This window comes from Plecotus auritus (genome assembly GCF_963455305.1).
Source record: "Plecotus auritus genome assembly, chromosome: 8".
In the NCBI taxonomy this organism is placed as follows: Eukaryota; Metazoa; Chordata; class Mammalia; order Chiroptera; family Vespertilionidae; genus Plecotus; species Plecotus auritus.
The window spans coordinates 141542766-141561187 of record NC_137782.1 but is presented as its reverse complement, the minus strand read 5'-3'; the positions used below and the strand labels follow the sequence as shown (position 1 = coordinate 141561187).

Below are 18422 nucleotides of genomic sequence, written 5' to 3'. Positions count from 1 at the left end.
AATCCTTACTTATCTATCAGTATCTACTGTGGTTCCCCTTGCTCGAGCATTTCCTTTTATATAAATGAAATTATACATTCTCATAGTACCATCTCCCTCTCCCTTTAACATTTATTATACTTACAGTTTTACACTTGTGTATGAATATTTGATGAATGTCTGGTTTCTCCACTAGATTATAAAAGCAGATCCCATGTCTGTTTTCCATGATCATTTAATTTCACTAACTAGAATGTGGCTTGGCTTTACAGTGGAAAATAAATATTTTTTTTCATTAATTAACTGATTGATTACTGTAAAGAGAACTGCATGGTAACTAGGACAATTTATTTGTTTAACCTCCATCTCCAAAAGCTTTCTAGTCAATTGGTTCTGGATTTAGACTCTCCAGTATAATCTGACTTGGAGGTTTATAGAGAACATTGTGCAACTATCAAATGACAAGTATGGGGATGTTTCAAGAATATATCAATGCATGCTTATGTTCGTGTGAAATAGAGCGAAAGGAATATTCAGATCATACAGTGGTCGGGATATACTGATTGAAATCAGCAAGGAGTAGGACTTTGGATTGGTTGGATACTTGTTTCCCCCCAAATAGCAATATAATATGTTATTTTTCTAGTTGAAATCCCCGTTTTCCTTTTGTGCTTTTCTGCTTCTTACATTCTGTGTGGCTTAAAAATGTATTTGCTGCTGTGGCCACTTACTTTTAGAGAAGAAGCAGGAAGTTTTTGTACCAACTTATACCTCAGAAAGCAAAGACCATTGTCTAAAGTTGGTACTGTACTGTGTGGTCCAAGGTTAGGGCAGGCCTATTTCTCCCCAGCCTTGGGCATTATACTGGGAAAAATAATTTGCCATTGGATGGGAGGAAAGGCTATTTTTACCTCCTCTTCTATGGCAGGATTGGGTTCCTTCTTCTGTGTATAGCTTTTTTTTTCTCTCCTTAGATGTAGATGATCCATTCCTCCTGCAGTTCCGTTGGGACTACTGCATGAGCAAAAATGAAATGACTTTATGTGAATAAAGATGAAAAGAGACATTTAATTGATATAAGTTTAGTTTCTTTGTTATTGTAAAGATGTTTGGGTTCACAATTTATATGTAATATTGACTAAAATTGAAGTAATAATTTCTTCAATTAGTTAATAGCATTGCAGACATCAAAATGTTGAAACATGGTTAAGAAAATTGTACATGTATACCACTCTAAAGTACAATGTATATACTTTAGTGTAGTGGTGAAATATTTTTTACATCTATCATGTGAGTTAATAGAACAGTTGATAGAGTTTGGAGAAAGAAAAGGAAAAATGCTGGGAGTAGTGATAAGAGGATGCAGCATTTTGTAAACATACTGAAAATATACCTGGAGAATTTGATCTTGTTTTCAATCCAAGTGCTGATTTTCAATTGTATTCGATACTAGTTTCATTTTTTTTTCCTTTCATTTCCCTTTAAACATCATCTTAATACTTAACACAGTGCCTTGCATATTCCAGACTCTTGATAAATGAATATTTGTTAGTTGATTCAAATAAATGTACACGTCAACTTCCCTGATCAAGATTTGAAAACAGAGGAATCTGTTAATAACTTAAATAATGTAGAAAAAAGTATTGATTTGATCTAAAAATTTAACAATGGAGTTTTCAGAAGTTGGATTACTATATCCAAAATGCAAGTGGTAAATAATAAAATGAAGATAGCTTGAAATGAGCTTATATTATGAAATATGTATTATTTAATGTTGGGATAATTGATGGCTAGGCTCACAAGATAATTTTAAAAAGATTTTGTTCTAGCTTAACTTATTTTAGAATTTTACCAAGTAGAAATTGTTTTGAACTTCTACTTAAAATGAATCTGTTTTCATTTCTGAATTATCATAGATTTTAATTTAGTAAACTTTAATCAATAGATTTTACTATATATCATTTATTGGGTTTAATGCTATATATCTAGAAAATATTTTCCCTGACATTTAGATCTATGTGATTAATATCATTTGTTCGTGTTACTTATTTGAATATTTGAATATGGTTGTGGTAAAGAGTGTGGACTGTGGTGTCAGACAGATTGGGATTTAAATCCCCAATCTGCTATTTCTTAGAAACTTGTCAAACTTGTAAGATCTTGTATAAAATGGAGATGATATCTGTTATAAGAGGTTTTTGGGAGGATGTAATAAACCAATATATGTGAAGTGCTTAGCACAGTGTTTGGAATATAGTAGACATTCAATAATTTGGAACAACTATTTTCCCCCATTGTGTTTTGTTCTGCAGCTTTCCCCACAAATAAACCAGATAAAGATGCAAGACATGCAATAAAAGTGGTAAGTATTGCTCTTAAATTTTTATTTCACATAAATTTGACCTTTTCTTTTCTACTTTATTTTATTTTTGTAAAAATGTTTCTCATCATAGTTTTTATAATTTTACTTATCATTAAACCTAATGTTATGATGTAGTTTCACATTGTTAAAATTCAAAGACTGGAGAACTTTGTTCTTTGGTGTTAACCTTTATAACCCTTGTATCTTATCTAGCTTTATAGATCCTCTTTTCCCTTCCCGACTTCCCCTCGTCCTCCCTATCTACTCTAGATGGTATGGTCCTTACCAGCAGGGGTGAGGTTTTGGTTTTGTTTGTATCACCTGTATCTAGTGCAGTGAATGAAATATAGTAGGTACTCAGTAAAGGTGTTACGTAGAATGAACCACCAGGTAGTTTGCAGTGTATTGCATCCCCTGATGTGCCTGTTGGTACACATTGTGTATCTGTGTATGTATATAGTTCTGAGTTCTTTTAATAAGTCCTTTCTATAAGAAGACTACTTTCATGTGTAAATATGTATAGAGATAGCATTATAATGTGTTAAAGTTAAAAATGAGATTCTTTTAAGTTTACTTAGTATTTTTTTGGAGATTTTTAGTGGAAATCTGGTGCCTGTGTTTTATAACAAATGATTAAAGTACTATTGTATAATAAAAATGTATATTCGTATTTTCCTAGTTGCAATACCAATTTTATCTTTAGGATTTAAAAAAAATAAAATTGTTCTTTTCTTTTATAGGAGTATCAAGAAAATGGCCCATTATTTTCAGAACTTAAATTTTACCAACGAGCTGCAAAAAAAGAATGTAGTAAGTAAAATTAGCAAAGCAATTTACTTCCATATATATACTTGCTAAAGCGAGTGTAAATATTTTTGTCTTTTTCTAGCCTTCTGGAAAATTCTTTTCTTTTCAATTGGAAATGTTATTGTAAAATGATTCAATTAACTTACAACATACCAAAAGACAGATGGTGTACAAGTTTTGATATTGTTGATTCAAGCTACCAAGAGTTCTATAAGTATCTATCCTAATATATAAAAAGCCAGTGTCCGTGATGACCAGGACAACCAAACGACCGGTCACCATACTGTGCATTGAGCACCTCTCAGTTCCTCCCCCCGGCCCGCAAGCAGCCGCTCGTGCGGTGGGGCAGGGCGAGGCAGCTCTCCCTGCACGGCGGCTCTCACGGTGGGGCAGCTCACAGCTCCTGGCGGGTGGCTTGCAGCTCCCGGAGGCAGGGCGAGGAGGCTCCCGGCTCCCAGTGGCAGGGTGGGGCTCACAGCGGCAGCTCACACAAGATTTTGTGTGCTGGGCTTCTAGTAAAAAATAATAGAATGAAATTTAAAAAAAACAAACAAAACACATCCATTTGGATTGGAAGGTTTCAAGGAAAAATAATTAAAATGGGCAGTAGTTATTTAAACAAAAGGAATGATCTTAGAATGGATTAGGATAGGTATATAGATATGATTAAACATTAAGATTTAGAAAATAAGTTAAAAATGCTAGAATGAATGTTAATTGGAGCTGAATATCAGATATGAAAACTACCAGTTAGAGGATTTGAATGTGAAATGAGATGAGCAGAGCTAAAGAATAATAAAAACATTTTATAAACACTATGTTTACATGGACTAAGTGAAGCTTTAAGGAAGTTCATTTGAATAATGACTTTATAGTCAAGGTCCTTTACATTATGTTCAGGAAAAAGAATGATGAGTCTAGCCTCAATAATTAACTTTTTTCCCTTAGTAAAATCTTCTAAGCATTAATACTGTAGTCTTTACTGACTGCTTAAAGTATGTCAGGGTGACAAATAGAATCCATTAAACTTGATTGTTTATCAGTAGAGCTGTCTTAATCATTAAACATACATGGTAGAAAAGTGAAAAATTAATAAGTTACCTGATTGTTTAAGTGGATTTGATTTTTTTCAAAGCTACATTTAATTAAAAAAAATTCTGTATAATATACTTTCAGAGTAAGAGGATTTCTCTGCCAAATTTCTGTTTTGTTTGTTTGTTTTTAGTACCATGGCTTTAGATTTTTAAATAATAAGGAAGAAAATCCTTTGGTGGATAACATGTTATATTTAAAAATTTTACTAGCATAGAAGGGAATTACCTTTTTCATGAAAACAAACATTTGTGTACATGATAACAATATATTTTATGACTATGACTACTTTTGTTTTGGTTATAACATATTTAATTTTAAATTTCTCCAATAGAATTTTAAGCTATTAGATAGATATATTTAATTTATAAAAGTTTTTTAGGAAGATCTTGTTTCTATTTAGGTTAGCTAAATAAGTTTCAATATCAATGTAAAAGTAAGAAATACCTTTCTAAAAACATATCTTTTTTTCTATTAAATTTGTCTTTGCAGTAAAAAAATGGATAGAATGCAAACAACTTGATTATTTAGGAATTCCTGTGTTTTATGGATCTGGTCTTACTGAATTCAAGGGAAGAAGGTAAAATGGAATTATTATCCTATATAATAAAAGGCTAACATGCAAATTGACCGAACGGCGGAACGACCAGTTGTGATGATGCTCTCAGTGTAGGACCTGCCCCGGGTGGTCAGTGTGCTCCCCCAGGGGGAGTGCCTGCTCACATAGAAGCCAGGTTCATGGCTGGTGAGTGCAGTGGCAATGGCTGGAGCCTCTCCCGCCTCCGCGGCAGCACTAAGGATGTTCAACTGACAGCTTAGGCCTGCTCGGGAAGTGGGCCTAAGCCATCAGTCGGACATCCCCCAAGGGCTCCCAGACTGCAAGAGGGTGCAGGCTGGGCTGAGGAACGCCTCCCCCAGTGCACCAATTTCATGCACTGGGCCTCTAGTAATCAAATATTGTCCAATCACTATTACTAATGTGGCCAATTAATTATCTATTGCTATATAAAAATTACCCAAACTGTGCTGTTTTTTAACAACAAACTGATATTATCTCTTTTTTAAAAAATATATTTTTTATTGATTTCAGAGAGGAATGGGGGGGAGAGATAGAAACATCAATGATGAAAGAGAATCATAGATCAGTTGCCTCCTGCATGCCCCTCCCGCTCAGGGATCAAGCCCGCAACCTGGGCATGTACCCTGACCAGGAATTGAACCATGACTTCCTGGTTCATAGGTTGATGCTGAGCCACACCGATGGGCAAACTATTATCTTAATTTCTGTGGTTCCATCTATATATATATATATATATATAAAAGGCTAAGCAACTGTCTGACCAGTAGTTATGATGTACAATGACCACCTATGACATGTACTGACCACCAGGGGGCAGATGCTCAATGCAGGAGCTATCAAGTGCAGTGTCTTGGCAGCAGTGGTTCTCGGGTGATGCACCCCGGAACCAGAGAAGAGGGAGCCCGATTCTGGGGTGTGTCACCCGAGAACTGCCCTCTTGCAATCCGGGACCCCTCGGGGGATGTCAGAGAGCCGGTTTTGGCCTGATCCCCGCAGGCCAGGCCAAGGGACTCCACCTGCTGGAGGGACCCTGCTCACTTCACAGATGTCCTTCGAGCCATGGCACTGCCCCAGGTGCTGCATGTCCTTCGAGCCATGGCACTGTCCCAGGTGGGAGGTTGGCTTCAGGGTGTGTCTGGCCCATCTCGCCCAGTCCTGTCCTGCCGGCCACCTTCTAATTTCCTGTCAGTGTGCATGAATCCGTGCACCTGGGCACTAGTTATCTACAATTGCCTTATCTGAATGGTTCTAGCTCAGGACTTCGTATGAGGGGATGTAGTCAGCTGTCTGTTGGGCTGCAGTCATCTCAAGGCTAGACTGGGGAAGGTTCTGCTTTAAATTCAGTTATGTGGCTGTTGGCAAGCCTAAGATGATCTGCTTCTAAATTCACTCATGTCATTGTTGGCAGGCCTCAGATCCTCTACATGCAGGTCTCTCCCCATTGGTGTCACAAAGACATGGCAGCTGGCTTCCCTTAGACCAGTGGTCGGCAAACCGCGGCTTGCGAGCCACATGCGGCTTGTGAGCCGCGTTTTGCCGCTCTTTTGACTAATGAGTTTGCCGACCACTGCCCTAGACCAAGTAACTCAAAGGAGGGAGGGAGGCGCACACACATACAGGAGCATACATCCAAGAAGAAAGTCAGTCTTTTTAAATCAAATGTGAGAAGTGATATCCTATCGTTTCTACTGTATTCTCTTCGCTAGGAACAAGTCACTAAAAGTTGTCCATACTCAAGAGAGAATTAATGAAGCTGTATCTCTTGAGGAGAGGCAAAACAATTTTTAGAAATATTTTTCAAACCACCAAATATAGCTAATCACATATAAATCACTAATAGTAATATTAAAAAGAAAAAAGAAATGCTGTCATTTGTTAGGTACCCATTTTGGCCTTTCAACAGCCTTTTGAAATAGGTGATACATTTTTTCTTAGGTGAAAAAATAGGCTCAGAGGTTAATGCTTTGCTCAGATGGTCTTTAAATACATTAAATGAAAACAAAATGAACAAACAGTAATCTTGTAACAAAGTAAAGGGCTGCCAAAAAGAGACTGACTGGTTAAGCATGGTATATCCCTATCATGCAATATTGTACAGCTCCTCAAGTCAGTCAGTCAGAGCTGTGCCCATTGACTTGGAAGGATTTCAGTGAGATCCTACTGAAAAATGTATGATGCAGAAAAGTGCATATAATAAGATCGCATTTTTGTAAAATGAAGACAAGTTTCTATATGTCTGTGCTTATGTGTGTACACATAGATAGATATAGAATAGGGTCCTATGTGGGTGTGTAAGTGAAGGGAAGAAAAGAAGGGGTAGAGGTGCTAAACAAAGAAGGAAGGAAAAAGTGCATTTAAGAAAAGGCATGTTTCTAAATGTGTAGAGACAGTACACATGATTTTATAAGGTCAAAAACAAATATAAATAACATTTTCTGTATGGACAAGTAATTTGTTCAAGGCTATATGGCGAGAAGGTAATGGAATCAAAATGAACTAAATTCAGGACTATTTAATATAGAAAGATTTTTTTTCCCCTGTGACCTAAGACAGCGGTCGCCAACCAGTGGGCCATGGACCCCTGGTGGTCCGTGAGGTCGGAAAGGTTGGCGACCGCTGATCTAAGCCGACAGTGTGATCTAAGCACAGCATTCTCTTCTAGGAAACTAACTGCAAAGTAAAATACTAAATAACATCTTTCTGCAAAAGAACTGCATTCGTTCTCTAATGGTTCATATTGCATTGTTCTCTGTTGTTAGATTGGGTATACTTTTTCTTTTTTCAGTTCATAAATACAAAGTTTCAGGAATTGCCATCTTAAGATCTCTTTTTGACATCTTCCTCTTAACAGTTACAGATTCATGGTAATGGAAAGACTAGGAATGGATTTACAGAAGATCTTTGACCAGAATGGTACTTTCAGAAAGTCAACTGTCCTGCAGCTAGGTGTTCGGATGGTAAGAAGGAATGAGTTCTTTCACACGGCTCTATTTTCAGATTATTTGCTTGTTACAAATTGTTGCCCTTTGTGGAATTATCAGGGGAGGAAGGATTATTGCTCTAGAAATGTCAGTTATTGAGAGTAAGGGGCTATTTCGGTGAAATTGATAATGGTGGGCTCTGTAAGTAACAGAGTGTGCTGTGTTTGGCACTACAGATTCGATTAGGCATTGGTTCTACCATCTGATTTTTCCCACACAGCTTTGTTTTACATACCAGAACAAGCTTGCATTCCTATAAGAATAACATCTCTTTTGTCAGTTATATTTATAATAATGCAAACTATAGCAGATTATATCATTTCCCATACTAAACATGATGGTATGGGGGTGCTATACAGTTTTTATTATGAGTTTGGGATGGTGGCAGTAATTAGTATGGCAATGAATAATACATACTTTGCCAAATAAGGAGCAATGAAATCTTAATAGCACCCATGCACACATTTTGTTTATACCACATATTTGTCTTATCTTGTTTGTGTTTGGTTTGCCTGAGCTCCGTTTTATTTATTTCCATTTTAAATAGAATGAAAATACTCATGCCAGGTTGGGATGCGGCAAATAGAACTCATTAATTTTCCCATTTGTCCATTCATCCATCTAACCAGCCAGCGAATGTTTATTGAGTGTAGGTAACATGCAAGGCTCAAGGGGTTCAAAGATGAAACCAAGGTTTATTCTCTTTCTATACAGAGGGAGAATGCCTTTCTCTGTGCTGATGGACAAGGTGTTTTGTTCTGGGGTCCCCAAAACTTGATTTATAATTATTCCTTGAGAAAGGAATTGCTGAGTGGGCTTCAGGATTATTTCAGTTTAAATCTCTGATTTTATTGTGTTTTTGCTCTTGGCACAGTGTGATTTGGCCACCGGGCTGTTAGGAGCACAGGCGTTGTTGAATCTTGGTTTTCTTTAATTAGAGTTTCAATTAAAACACTTGATACTAGAGGGTCATTTTACTTAACTTTTCTCAGGATGAGTAGCCAATACATGTGATACTTTAGAAAAGATAAATAAATAATTGCAAAGCATGTCACTGTCATTATTAATATGAAAAAAATAAAAGTACATGTTATTCTAAACTCAAAATCTTCAAGTTGATCATGAGTTCTAAATAGACATTAGTATAACCTTATTTATTTCTTTTCACAGTTGGATGTACTGGAATATATACATGAAAATGAGTATGTTCATGGTGATATAAAAGCAGCGAATCTACTCTTGGGTTACAAAAATCCAGATCGGGTAAATACAATATTAAACTTCGCTTTCATAAAGAGTCCTCAAAGTGCCCTACTGAGATATTCAAACAACAAACTCCTAATCCAGATGGGTTTACAAATGAGGACTTACCATGATGAATGTTGTAATTTATCTTACCTTGCTTATCTAACTTCTAATGCACTAAACTAATAAGTGATTAGGATGAGGAAATTGAGACTCTGAGGGTTAAATAATTTGCTAATGGGCAACTAGTTCACTAGTGGCTGAACAGGAATTTGACCTGGGCAAATACAAAGACCCGTCAGTATCCAGGGGGAGAAGAGATGGGTTTTATGCAGAGAAAAAATAAAAAGCTGTCACATTAGCTCCTTTTCTGTGTAAACAATTAAGCTTTCAATAGAGCAGCATTTCCAGTAGAACTTTCTGTGATGATGGACATATTCTGTATATTATTGTGCGGTGCAGTAGCCATTAGCCACATGTGGCCATTAAGCATTTGAATTGTGGGTACAACACCAAATGCTGGCTAGAACGTGGAGCAATAGGAACTCTTATTCATTGGTGCTGGGAATGCAAAATGCTATGACCCCTGTGGAGGATCATTTGGTAGTTTTACAGAACTGAACATATTCTTAATATTTGATTTAGCAATTATACTCCTTGGGATTTTCCTGAAGGAGTTGAAAACGTAAAACCACACAAAAACCTACCCATAGGTGTATATAGCAGCTTTCTTTGTAATTGCCAAAATTTGAAGCAACAGAGATGTCCTTTAATAGGTGAATAGATAAATAAACTGTAGCATATCTGGATAGGGCAGTATTACTCAATATTAAAAAGAAATGAGCAAGACATGGAGGAACCTTAAGTAATGCATATCATTAAGTGAAAATCTGTATAATTCCAATTACATAACATTTTGGGAAAGGCAAAATTATGGAGACATAGGGTTAGTTGGGTTTGTTTTTGTTGTTGTTAATGAGTTCTTATATATTTTGGATATTAACCTCTTTATCAGATACATGGTCTGCAAATATTTTGTTCCATCCCATAGGTTGCCTTGTTATGTTGTTGATGGTTTTCTTGGCTGTGTAGAATCTTTTTAGTTTGAAGTACTCAAAAAAATCATTGCTAGGACCTGTGTTTGTGGATTGGAAGAATTAATATTGTTAAAATACCCTTACTACCCAAAGCAATTTACAGATTCAGTGCAATCTCTATCAAAATTTCAATGTCATTTTTCATAGAAATAGAAAATACCATCTTAGAGTTTGTATGGCACTACAAAATCCCTGAATAGTCAGAACAATCTTGAGAAAGAAGAAAGCTGGGGACATTATAGTTTCTGATTTCAAACTATATTACAATGCTAGAGTTATTAAAACACTATGCTATTGGCATAAAACAAAACAAGACAGACAGTCCAATGGAACAGAGTAGAGAGCTCAGAAATAAACCGAGGCATACATGATCAAGTAATCTTTGACCAGGGTACCAAGAATATACAACAGGAAAAGGACAGTCTCTTCAATAAATGGTGTTGGGAAAGCTGGATGTCTACATGCAAAAGAATGAAGTTGGACTTTTATCTTACACTATACACAGAAATTTACCCAAAATGGATTAAAGATGGAGATGTAAGACCTGGAATCATAAAACGAGAAGAAAACATAGGGGAAAAGTTGAATTTTAATTAATTTAAATTTTAAGAACTCCATGTGGCTAGTAGCCTCTATATTACACAGGAGAGATTTTAAAAGATTGAAAAAATGAGTCTATAAAAAAATGTACAAAAAATGTAGTTGAACATTTAAGTGAACTTTACATGAGGGAAGAAATGTCTAAGTAAAAAATACAAAAGAAAAAAATCTTAGAAAAATCTTAGAAAATACTGAGAAATTTCAAATTTTAAGCTATCTGTATATTTTAAAAAATTGGAAAAAAAATGAAAGGCAATGAGAAAGGGGGAAGTATATTATGACAAATATTTGAGGATATATAGCAAGATGTAAAAACATTAATAAAAACACCAAATACTTTCTTAAAGTGATGATTAAAAGGAATGAATCAACAGAACAGAGAAATACGACTGCCCAAGAAATAGATGAGAAAATTTTTTCTGTCACTAAAAACTAAGGGATATGCAAATCAAAACAGTGAGGCAGAATTTTAAAAGAACTTATCAATTGGGAAAAGCCTAAAATACTAATCTGATTATATTGAGGCTGATGAGATATAGAATGCCAATGGGAATGTAAATTTAGTGGGAGTAGGAGAAATTGTTAATGGAAGGTCAATTTGGCAATCTATATCCAAAGCCTTCACAAGTCTGCATACTTTTTTTAAGGGTAGGTTTATTAATGTATAATTTACAAACAGTAATATTTACCCTGACTAATATAATACACAGCTTGATGTGTTTTGATCAGCCGTGGGCAAACTACGGCCCATGGGCCGGATCCGGCTGTTCTATCCGGTTCTCTTGCTCTCCCCTCCGCTCCTTTACTTTGAATTTATATTAGTTCACACAAACACTCCATCCATGCTTTTGTTCCGACCCTCCGGTCCAGTTTAAGAACCCATTGTGGCCCTCGAGTCAAAAAGTTTGCCCACCCCTGGTTTTGACACATGAATATCATGTAACCACCATTATGATCAAAACATGGAGCATTTCTATCCTCCTCAAAAGTTCTCTTATTCCCCTCTGCAGTCAGCCCCTTCCCTCATCCATTGATTCTGCCCCTATAGTTTTTGCATTTTCAGGGATGTCATATAAATTGAATTAAAGAATATGTACTCCTTTTCTCTGGCTTCCTTCACTTAGCATAATGTTTTTTAGATTTATCCATGCTGTTATTCATTGATATTCATTCCTCTTTAATGATGAGTACCATTCTATTGACAATTACTTCGCTTTCTTTATGTTTCCCTATTGATGGATATTTGTGTTGTTTCCAGTTTTGGCAATTATGAATAAAGTTTCTATAAACATTTAACTACAGGTTTTGGTATAAGTATATGTTTTAACTTGTGAGTAAACACTAGGAGTGGAATTTCAGGATCATATGGAATTGTATATTTACCTTTAAAAGAAACAGCCAGAGTTCCAGGGTGATTGTACCATTATCGCTTCCCATGAGCAATGTGTGGCGATTACAGTGGCTTCATATCTTGCCACCATTTGGTTTCATTAGTTTTAAAATTTTTGCCATCATAGTAAATGTGTAGTCATGCTGAGTTTTAATTTTTATCAGCCAACTCTAATGACTAATCATACTGAGTAATTGTTATGTGTTTATTTGACATTCACTTATCTTCTTTGGTGAATTGCATGTGCCCATTTTAAAGTTGGGTTCTTTATTTTATTTTATTTTTTTCATTTTCATTTTTTTCCTATATTTAGACAAGTTTATGTTTTGAGGATAGGAACCCTTTGCCAGATATTTTTTTTGTAGATATTTTCTACATATGTTGCTTATCTTTTCATCCTCTTATTTATCTTTCAAAAATCAGACATTTTTTAATTACGATGAGGTCCAATTTATGATTTGTGTTGTTTCTCTTCTAAGCTAGAATCCTATATAATAAAAGGCTAATATGCAAATAGACTGAAGAGCAGAACGACCAGTTGCTATGACGTGCACTGACCACAGAGGGAGTGCCACTCAGTCAGAAGCCAGGCTCACGGCTGGCAAGCGCAGCGGCGGTTGCGGGAGCCTCTCCCACCTCCGCAGCAGCACTACGGGTGTCCGACTGCCAGTTTAGTCAGACATCCCCAAGGGCTCCTGGACTGCAATAGGGTACAGGCTGGGCCGAGAGACCCCCCCCTCCACTCCAGTGCATGAATTTTCATGCACCGGGCCTCTAGTTATGTTATATTCTTTAAAAAAAATTCCTAATTGATACTTCCCTGATAGATGAGTTGATATCATTCCCTTAGGCTACCTGTTTTCTAACTTCTGTTTTTCACCTCACTGACTTTGGTATATAATGGGGTGTTGCACAATTGATTATTGGAAAGGTGTGCTTATGGGTGCTGATGTACATAGAATTTGGAAATCGAATGTGCTTTCTGATTTCATTGCTTATAATGGCACCGGGAATGATATTGAGTGGTGGTTTTGCCGCTGAGAACCACCCATTTAGCAGTATCTCCCAGTGTCACTAGGGAAGAAAGTTGAACCATTTCAGGTAAAATCAGGGTTTGGACACCTTTTCTTATCTTAGAGTTGCAGGTGCTCTCTCACATATGGAAGGCCACCTCTGTTGATCAGAAGCACATTGTTTTTCACACCAGCTTGTATTCCTGCTCTTACATGAAGCCTTGATGGTTCTGGTCTGTAGTGTTCCTCTCCTTTTGTGATTTCTTTCAGCTTCTAACTGTATTTTAAACACATAAGCATTCCAGTGTCACTCGTGTTGCCTTATGTTCTGAACTAGAATGAGCTCCTTGAGGCTTATAGGTAGGTGCCCTTCTCTTCTTTTGCGTTCCTCATAACACCTAGGTTAGTGTTCCTTTTGGAATCATCCTTCAAGAAATATTTCACTGGCTTCTCTGATGTGAGGCCAGTCTTGATGCTGTACCTGTTATGTCCCTCAGTGCCAGGAGTACCGTGATTGTTCAGTGACCCCTGCTCCATGTGTTTCTGTCCTCCAAACCAACTGCTCAGTTGAAGAGGAGGCCTCACAGGTAGAGGAGGACAGTTTTCCACATCAGTAACAGGAGTGATAAATATGCCTTAGGAAGCCTGTCATGACTTAGGGTTATGCTGGACTGATAATCAAGAGACCTGGGTTTAGTCCCTGTTCTGACACACAGAATTGCAGCCCTCAGCAAAAGATTTGTGGACTTTGGCTTTCTAGTGTATAATATGTGGGGTTTCGACGAGGTGGTCTCAAAAGTTCCTTCTAGTCCTAAAATTCTGTGATTCTCTGAAAATTACATGTTTTATTTTTTAGTTTTATTTTTTATTTTATTTATTAAATTTATCGGGATGACATTGGTCCACATGAACGTATAGGTTTGAAAATGTGTTTTTCAAGTTCATTGCAGAAGGTAATGTTTCTAATAATGTTTCCCAGGTGTCTTGCCTGTTGTTGCATAGCCAAAGAAGTTCAAGTGTTTAAATTTAAGCAAATTTTAATGTTCTGGGAGCAGGAATCATAGCAACTGACCTGTGTCTTGCGGCAAATACTCACTTTCAGATTCCCTAGGATATCCACAGGGTAGGGTCATAAGCCTCATTAAAGCTGCTTGTTCACTGTTTGCTAGAGGGAATTCTAACACAATCCATTTATCAATCACAGTTACTTGTAAGATGGAGTGTGAATGTGTTTGTAAGAACTTTGCATGATATGTGTACAAGATGTGTTTGCCATTTAGAGATAACCTTTTCTTTGTTGAACACGCATGAAATTTAGTCCTGTAACATATGTCCGTATTTCATTATCTCCAGAGGAGTGTTTTGTGTCTTAGCTTGGTGTGATACCATACTATTACTAGATGGCACAGCTGGTACTGCTATTAAATTTATGTGGAATCAGGTGGATATGGTTATACTCTGTATTAAATCACATGGTGGTGTATGTAGTCACTTAGAGCATGCGTGTTATGTTCTTTGTAGTGAGGTTCTGCTGTATATATTTAGTTGAGTAAAGAGATACTTAAATTTGTTCGTATGATTTTAATTAATTGAACTTTAAACATTTTTTGAGTTTAATATTATTTAAAATATACACTTTTACTGGATTTTTTGTCTCAGTATAAATATTTGTCATATGAATTCATTGTTTTTGAAATTTAATAACTTGTATGTATGTGGTATTCATAGACCAATGCTGTCGCTTACTATTTTGGGATTCTTTCAGCACTATGTGTCAAATGAAAATAAAGTCATCCCCAAATTTTATTTCCATCACATATTCTATAATGTGTTAATACTACTGTTTTTAACTCTGTTATCTGATACTTAATAGTGTTCCTGTTATCAGAATTTATTATTAACATGTGTATATTAAGATGCCTGATTTTAAATCAGATTAGATCCATATTTTTAAAATTCTTTTTTCAAAATATTATGTAAATGACAGCTATATGAATGTGGATTACTAAGTCTTATTGGAAAATGATGATGAGTAGAAAATATTGAAGAAAACAACCTCATAAATATAATTTAGAAGCTATGTTCTCCATATTCAAAATTAGTGTTTTGTGAAGCTTACTTGCCAGGACTGAGACTCTGAGACAGGTGAGAATCTGTTAAGTATGTAATTTTGCCTCTAGGAGGAGACCTTTTTTTTTTAATTTTTAAAAAGATTCCCAGTAATAGAGGATTCCATAACCATCACTTTGACTTAAAAATTAAGGTTTTGAAATTTTGTTTTATCTATTTTTTTGGCTGAGAATTTTAAAATAAATTATAGATATCAAGAAAATTTGCTTCTAAGTACTTAAATATTTATTGCATTTCTGAAGAACAAGGACAGTTCATCATATTATAACAATGCCATTAACCACACTTAACAAAATTACATCATTCCTAATCTATAATAACAAAAGCATAATATGCTAATTAGACTGGACAGCCAAATGACCTTCTGGACGTCCTTCCAGACGACCTTCCAGATGAAGCTGGGGCCACAAGGGCAGAGGCAAGCCGCCGCGGCTACGAGGGCTGAGCCCCTTGCACGAATTCCGTGCTTCGGGCCTCTAGTTGTCAAATAAAGTTTTATTTCTTCCACTTTCTTCTTTACTCTAAAATTCATGAGAAAAAGGGAATACAATTTCTATTCTAATTGTACTTAAGCTCTCTTTTCCTCTTTTTAAAAAATTACATATTGCAGTAGACTCCCCGCCGCAACTTGCAGTAATTGAATAGCCTATATCATGTGATCTCTTTGGCCCCTGTTAGCTTTCATTGCCTCTGACTTCCTGGATAAAACCAGTTGTTAGCCACAAATCTGACTTATGAAAACTAGTGGTTCAGAACGAGGTGTGATATTTTTAGTAAATGTCCATCAAGAGAAGTTTCTAGTCTTGTAAACAGGAAAACAGGGATTGTGTTTGATTCACTGATGTGCATCCAGCAGCTGGCACAGAACATGCATATAATAAGCACTCAATAAATAAGTAATGAGAAACTGGGTAGGTTAATGCATAAATGAATTTACTACTCAGTGTTCAGGAATAACAGGTAAAGCCCAACAGGTATAACCAAGTTCAGCAAATAAGCCATTTGTAGACTTCTTAAATTTCTGTTGGGAGAAATCAGTCCAACTGTGTCAAGAGATCTTTACTGCTTAATATAGCCATTATGAGTGTTTTCTTATAGATGGAGCTCTGTCAGCATATTCCCAAAGAGAAACTGAGAATGGAGACTCCTGTTGATTGAATTGTGTCCCCTCAAGAGATGCTCAAGTCCCAACCCCTAGTATCTGTGAATGTAAACATATGGAAGTAGGGTCTTTTTGAGTTAAGATGACTAGGGAAAAGTCATCTCATGATTGTTTTTCTTATAAAAGGGGAGACATCCGAGAGGAAAGACCATGTGAAGTGACAGGGAGAATGGCTTCTGTAAGCTGAGGAACTGAGACTACCAGAAGCTTAGGAGAGAGGCATGGGCGGGTTATCCCTCACAGCCAACAGCAGCAACCAGCCCTCCTACACCTTGATTTTAGTCTTCTAGCCCCAGAACTATGAGACAATAAATTTGTATTGTTTAAGTCATCTAGTTTGTGGGACTTTGTTATAGCTGTCCTGCCAAACTAATTCAGAGACTTAGACATAAACCTTTGATTGGAAGTTGAGATAATACATTTTCCAAATAATGTTAATAAAAATCTCAGGATAATGTTCTGTTCCATGTAAGTTGTTCACACCTTAGCATGCATACCAGTGTATTTTGGCCATGTATGAACTTTGGGCACCAGAGGAGGGGAAGAAAAAGGAAAGGAGAAAGAACAGAGGGCAGAAAGTATTCTCTCTTATTTTCCCTGGGGCCACTCCAGGCAGGGCCACATCAGTTCATGTTTTTAACGTGATTTGTTCCTGCACATAGGATCGTCAAGCAGTTAGTTCCCTCCCCCTTTTGTAAAATTTAAGTCTCTTTTACTTTTTAAAATTTATATTTTCCATCACCATGCCCTCTTCCACCTCTACCCCCTCCCCCTGCAGTCACCACACTGTTGTCCAGGAGTTCTCTCTCTTTTTTTTTCTAAATCTCCCAGCCCCCCAACACTCCACCCCCACCCCCAACCCCACCATCACCAGATCCATATGCCTCAAGAGTTAGTTCTTAAATATGTGTGGTGGGACCTCCGCTCTATAATACTGTCTACTTTTTTATTCTGGAGCTAAATGTTCTTGTTCAAGATAGGAAGGAAAACATAAAAAGAGGGGTATTTACCTTCCCTTAATCCCAGGCAAAGCATTTGATAGAAGATGGTGACTATTTGCATAACTTTCAATTATGTTGGGGATTCAGCGTAGAATAGTGAAGGCCAAAAGCTCTGGAATCAGAAACCCTGGCTTAGAGTTCTGGCTCTGCCTCTTGTTAGCTCTTTGTTCTTAGCCTTATTATATACCTCTCAGTTCTTCCATGTCCACATCTAAAAATAAGGATAATAGTACATCAAAGAGATGTTTTAAAGATCAAATGATTTAAACATGTGAAATTCTTAGACCAATATCAAGCACATAGTAAACAGTAAGTAGTAGATAGAAAATAATATTTTTATAATTGTTAGACTTATGACAGTAGGATATTTTATTGGGCTCCTCAACAAGTATTTGGATTTATGGAGAAAAGACATGATGTTCTGATTAGTTGTTAAGAAAATGGTATTGAATTAGACTTAATAATTGAAGTTATGTGCAGGAATGAAGTTTGATCACAGACATCCACCAAAGAACTGTTTATAACCAAAATATTTGAGCATCTTGACCCACAAAAGGCTACATAGAGGTTTTTTCTTCCTTTTACCAGTTAGAAAGGGAAAATGGCATTTCTGAATTCAGAATATACTAATTGAGTTATATAAATTGGATGGGTTAAGAGGTACCCCTGTTTAGGGTCTCTGCGTGTAAGAATGGCCTCATTGCTGGCAACCTCAAATACTTTCTTTGAAAACAGTAGAGTTGTAGTTAATGTAGAACAGGGAGCTGTTTTGAGTGTTGGATGGCTGTGTTTATGTAGATACAACTTATATGTGGTGAATGTTTTTATAATATTGTAGCAATGACAGTCAGATTATATCAGCTAACATTTTGTGAGTATCTGCTGTTTACAGATGTACCATGCTTTGAGAATGCTTCTGACATGTTGAAGTCTCAAGTTCAGATTTGATTTAGACAAAGAGAAAGGCCATAAATTGGATGCAA

General features: G+C 36.4%; 1 protein-coding gene across 14 annotated transcripts in view; it reads left to right on the top strand.

Annotated features, from left to right (window-relative positions):
- The window catches only part of VRK2 (VRK serine/threonine kinase 2), a 167778-nt gene that overhangs the window by 19485 nt on the left and 129871 nt on the right, over window positions 1–18422 (top strand). For 12 of the 14 annotated variants that reach the window (XM_080686716.1, XM_080686709.1, XM_080686710.1 and 9 more), the window contains 5 exons: window positions 2292–2341; window positions 3082–3151; window positions 4733–4820; window positions 7672–7777; window positions 8972–9064. In XM_080686716.1, coding sequence (XP_080542842.1) covers window positions 2292–2341; window positions 3082–3151; window positions 4733–4820; window positions 7672–7777; window positions 8972–9064 — 407 coding nt within the window. The remainder of the gene's footprint in view (window positions 1–2291; window positions 2342–3081; window positions 3152–4732; window positions 4821–7671; window positions 7778–8971; window positions 9065–18422) is intronic. The other 2 variants (XM_080686711.1, XM_080686712.1) reach the window with 1 other exon arrangement.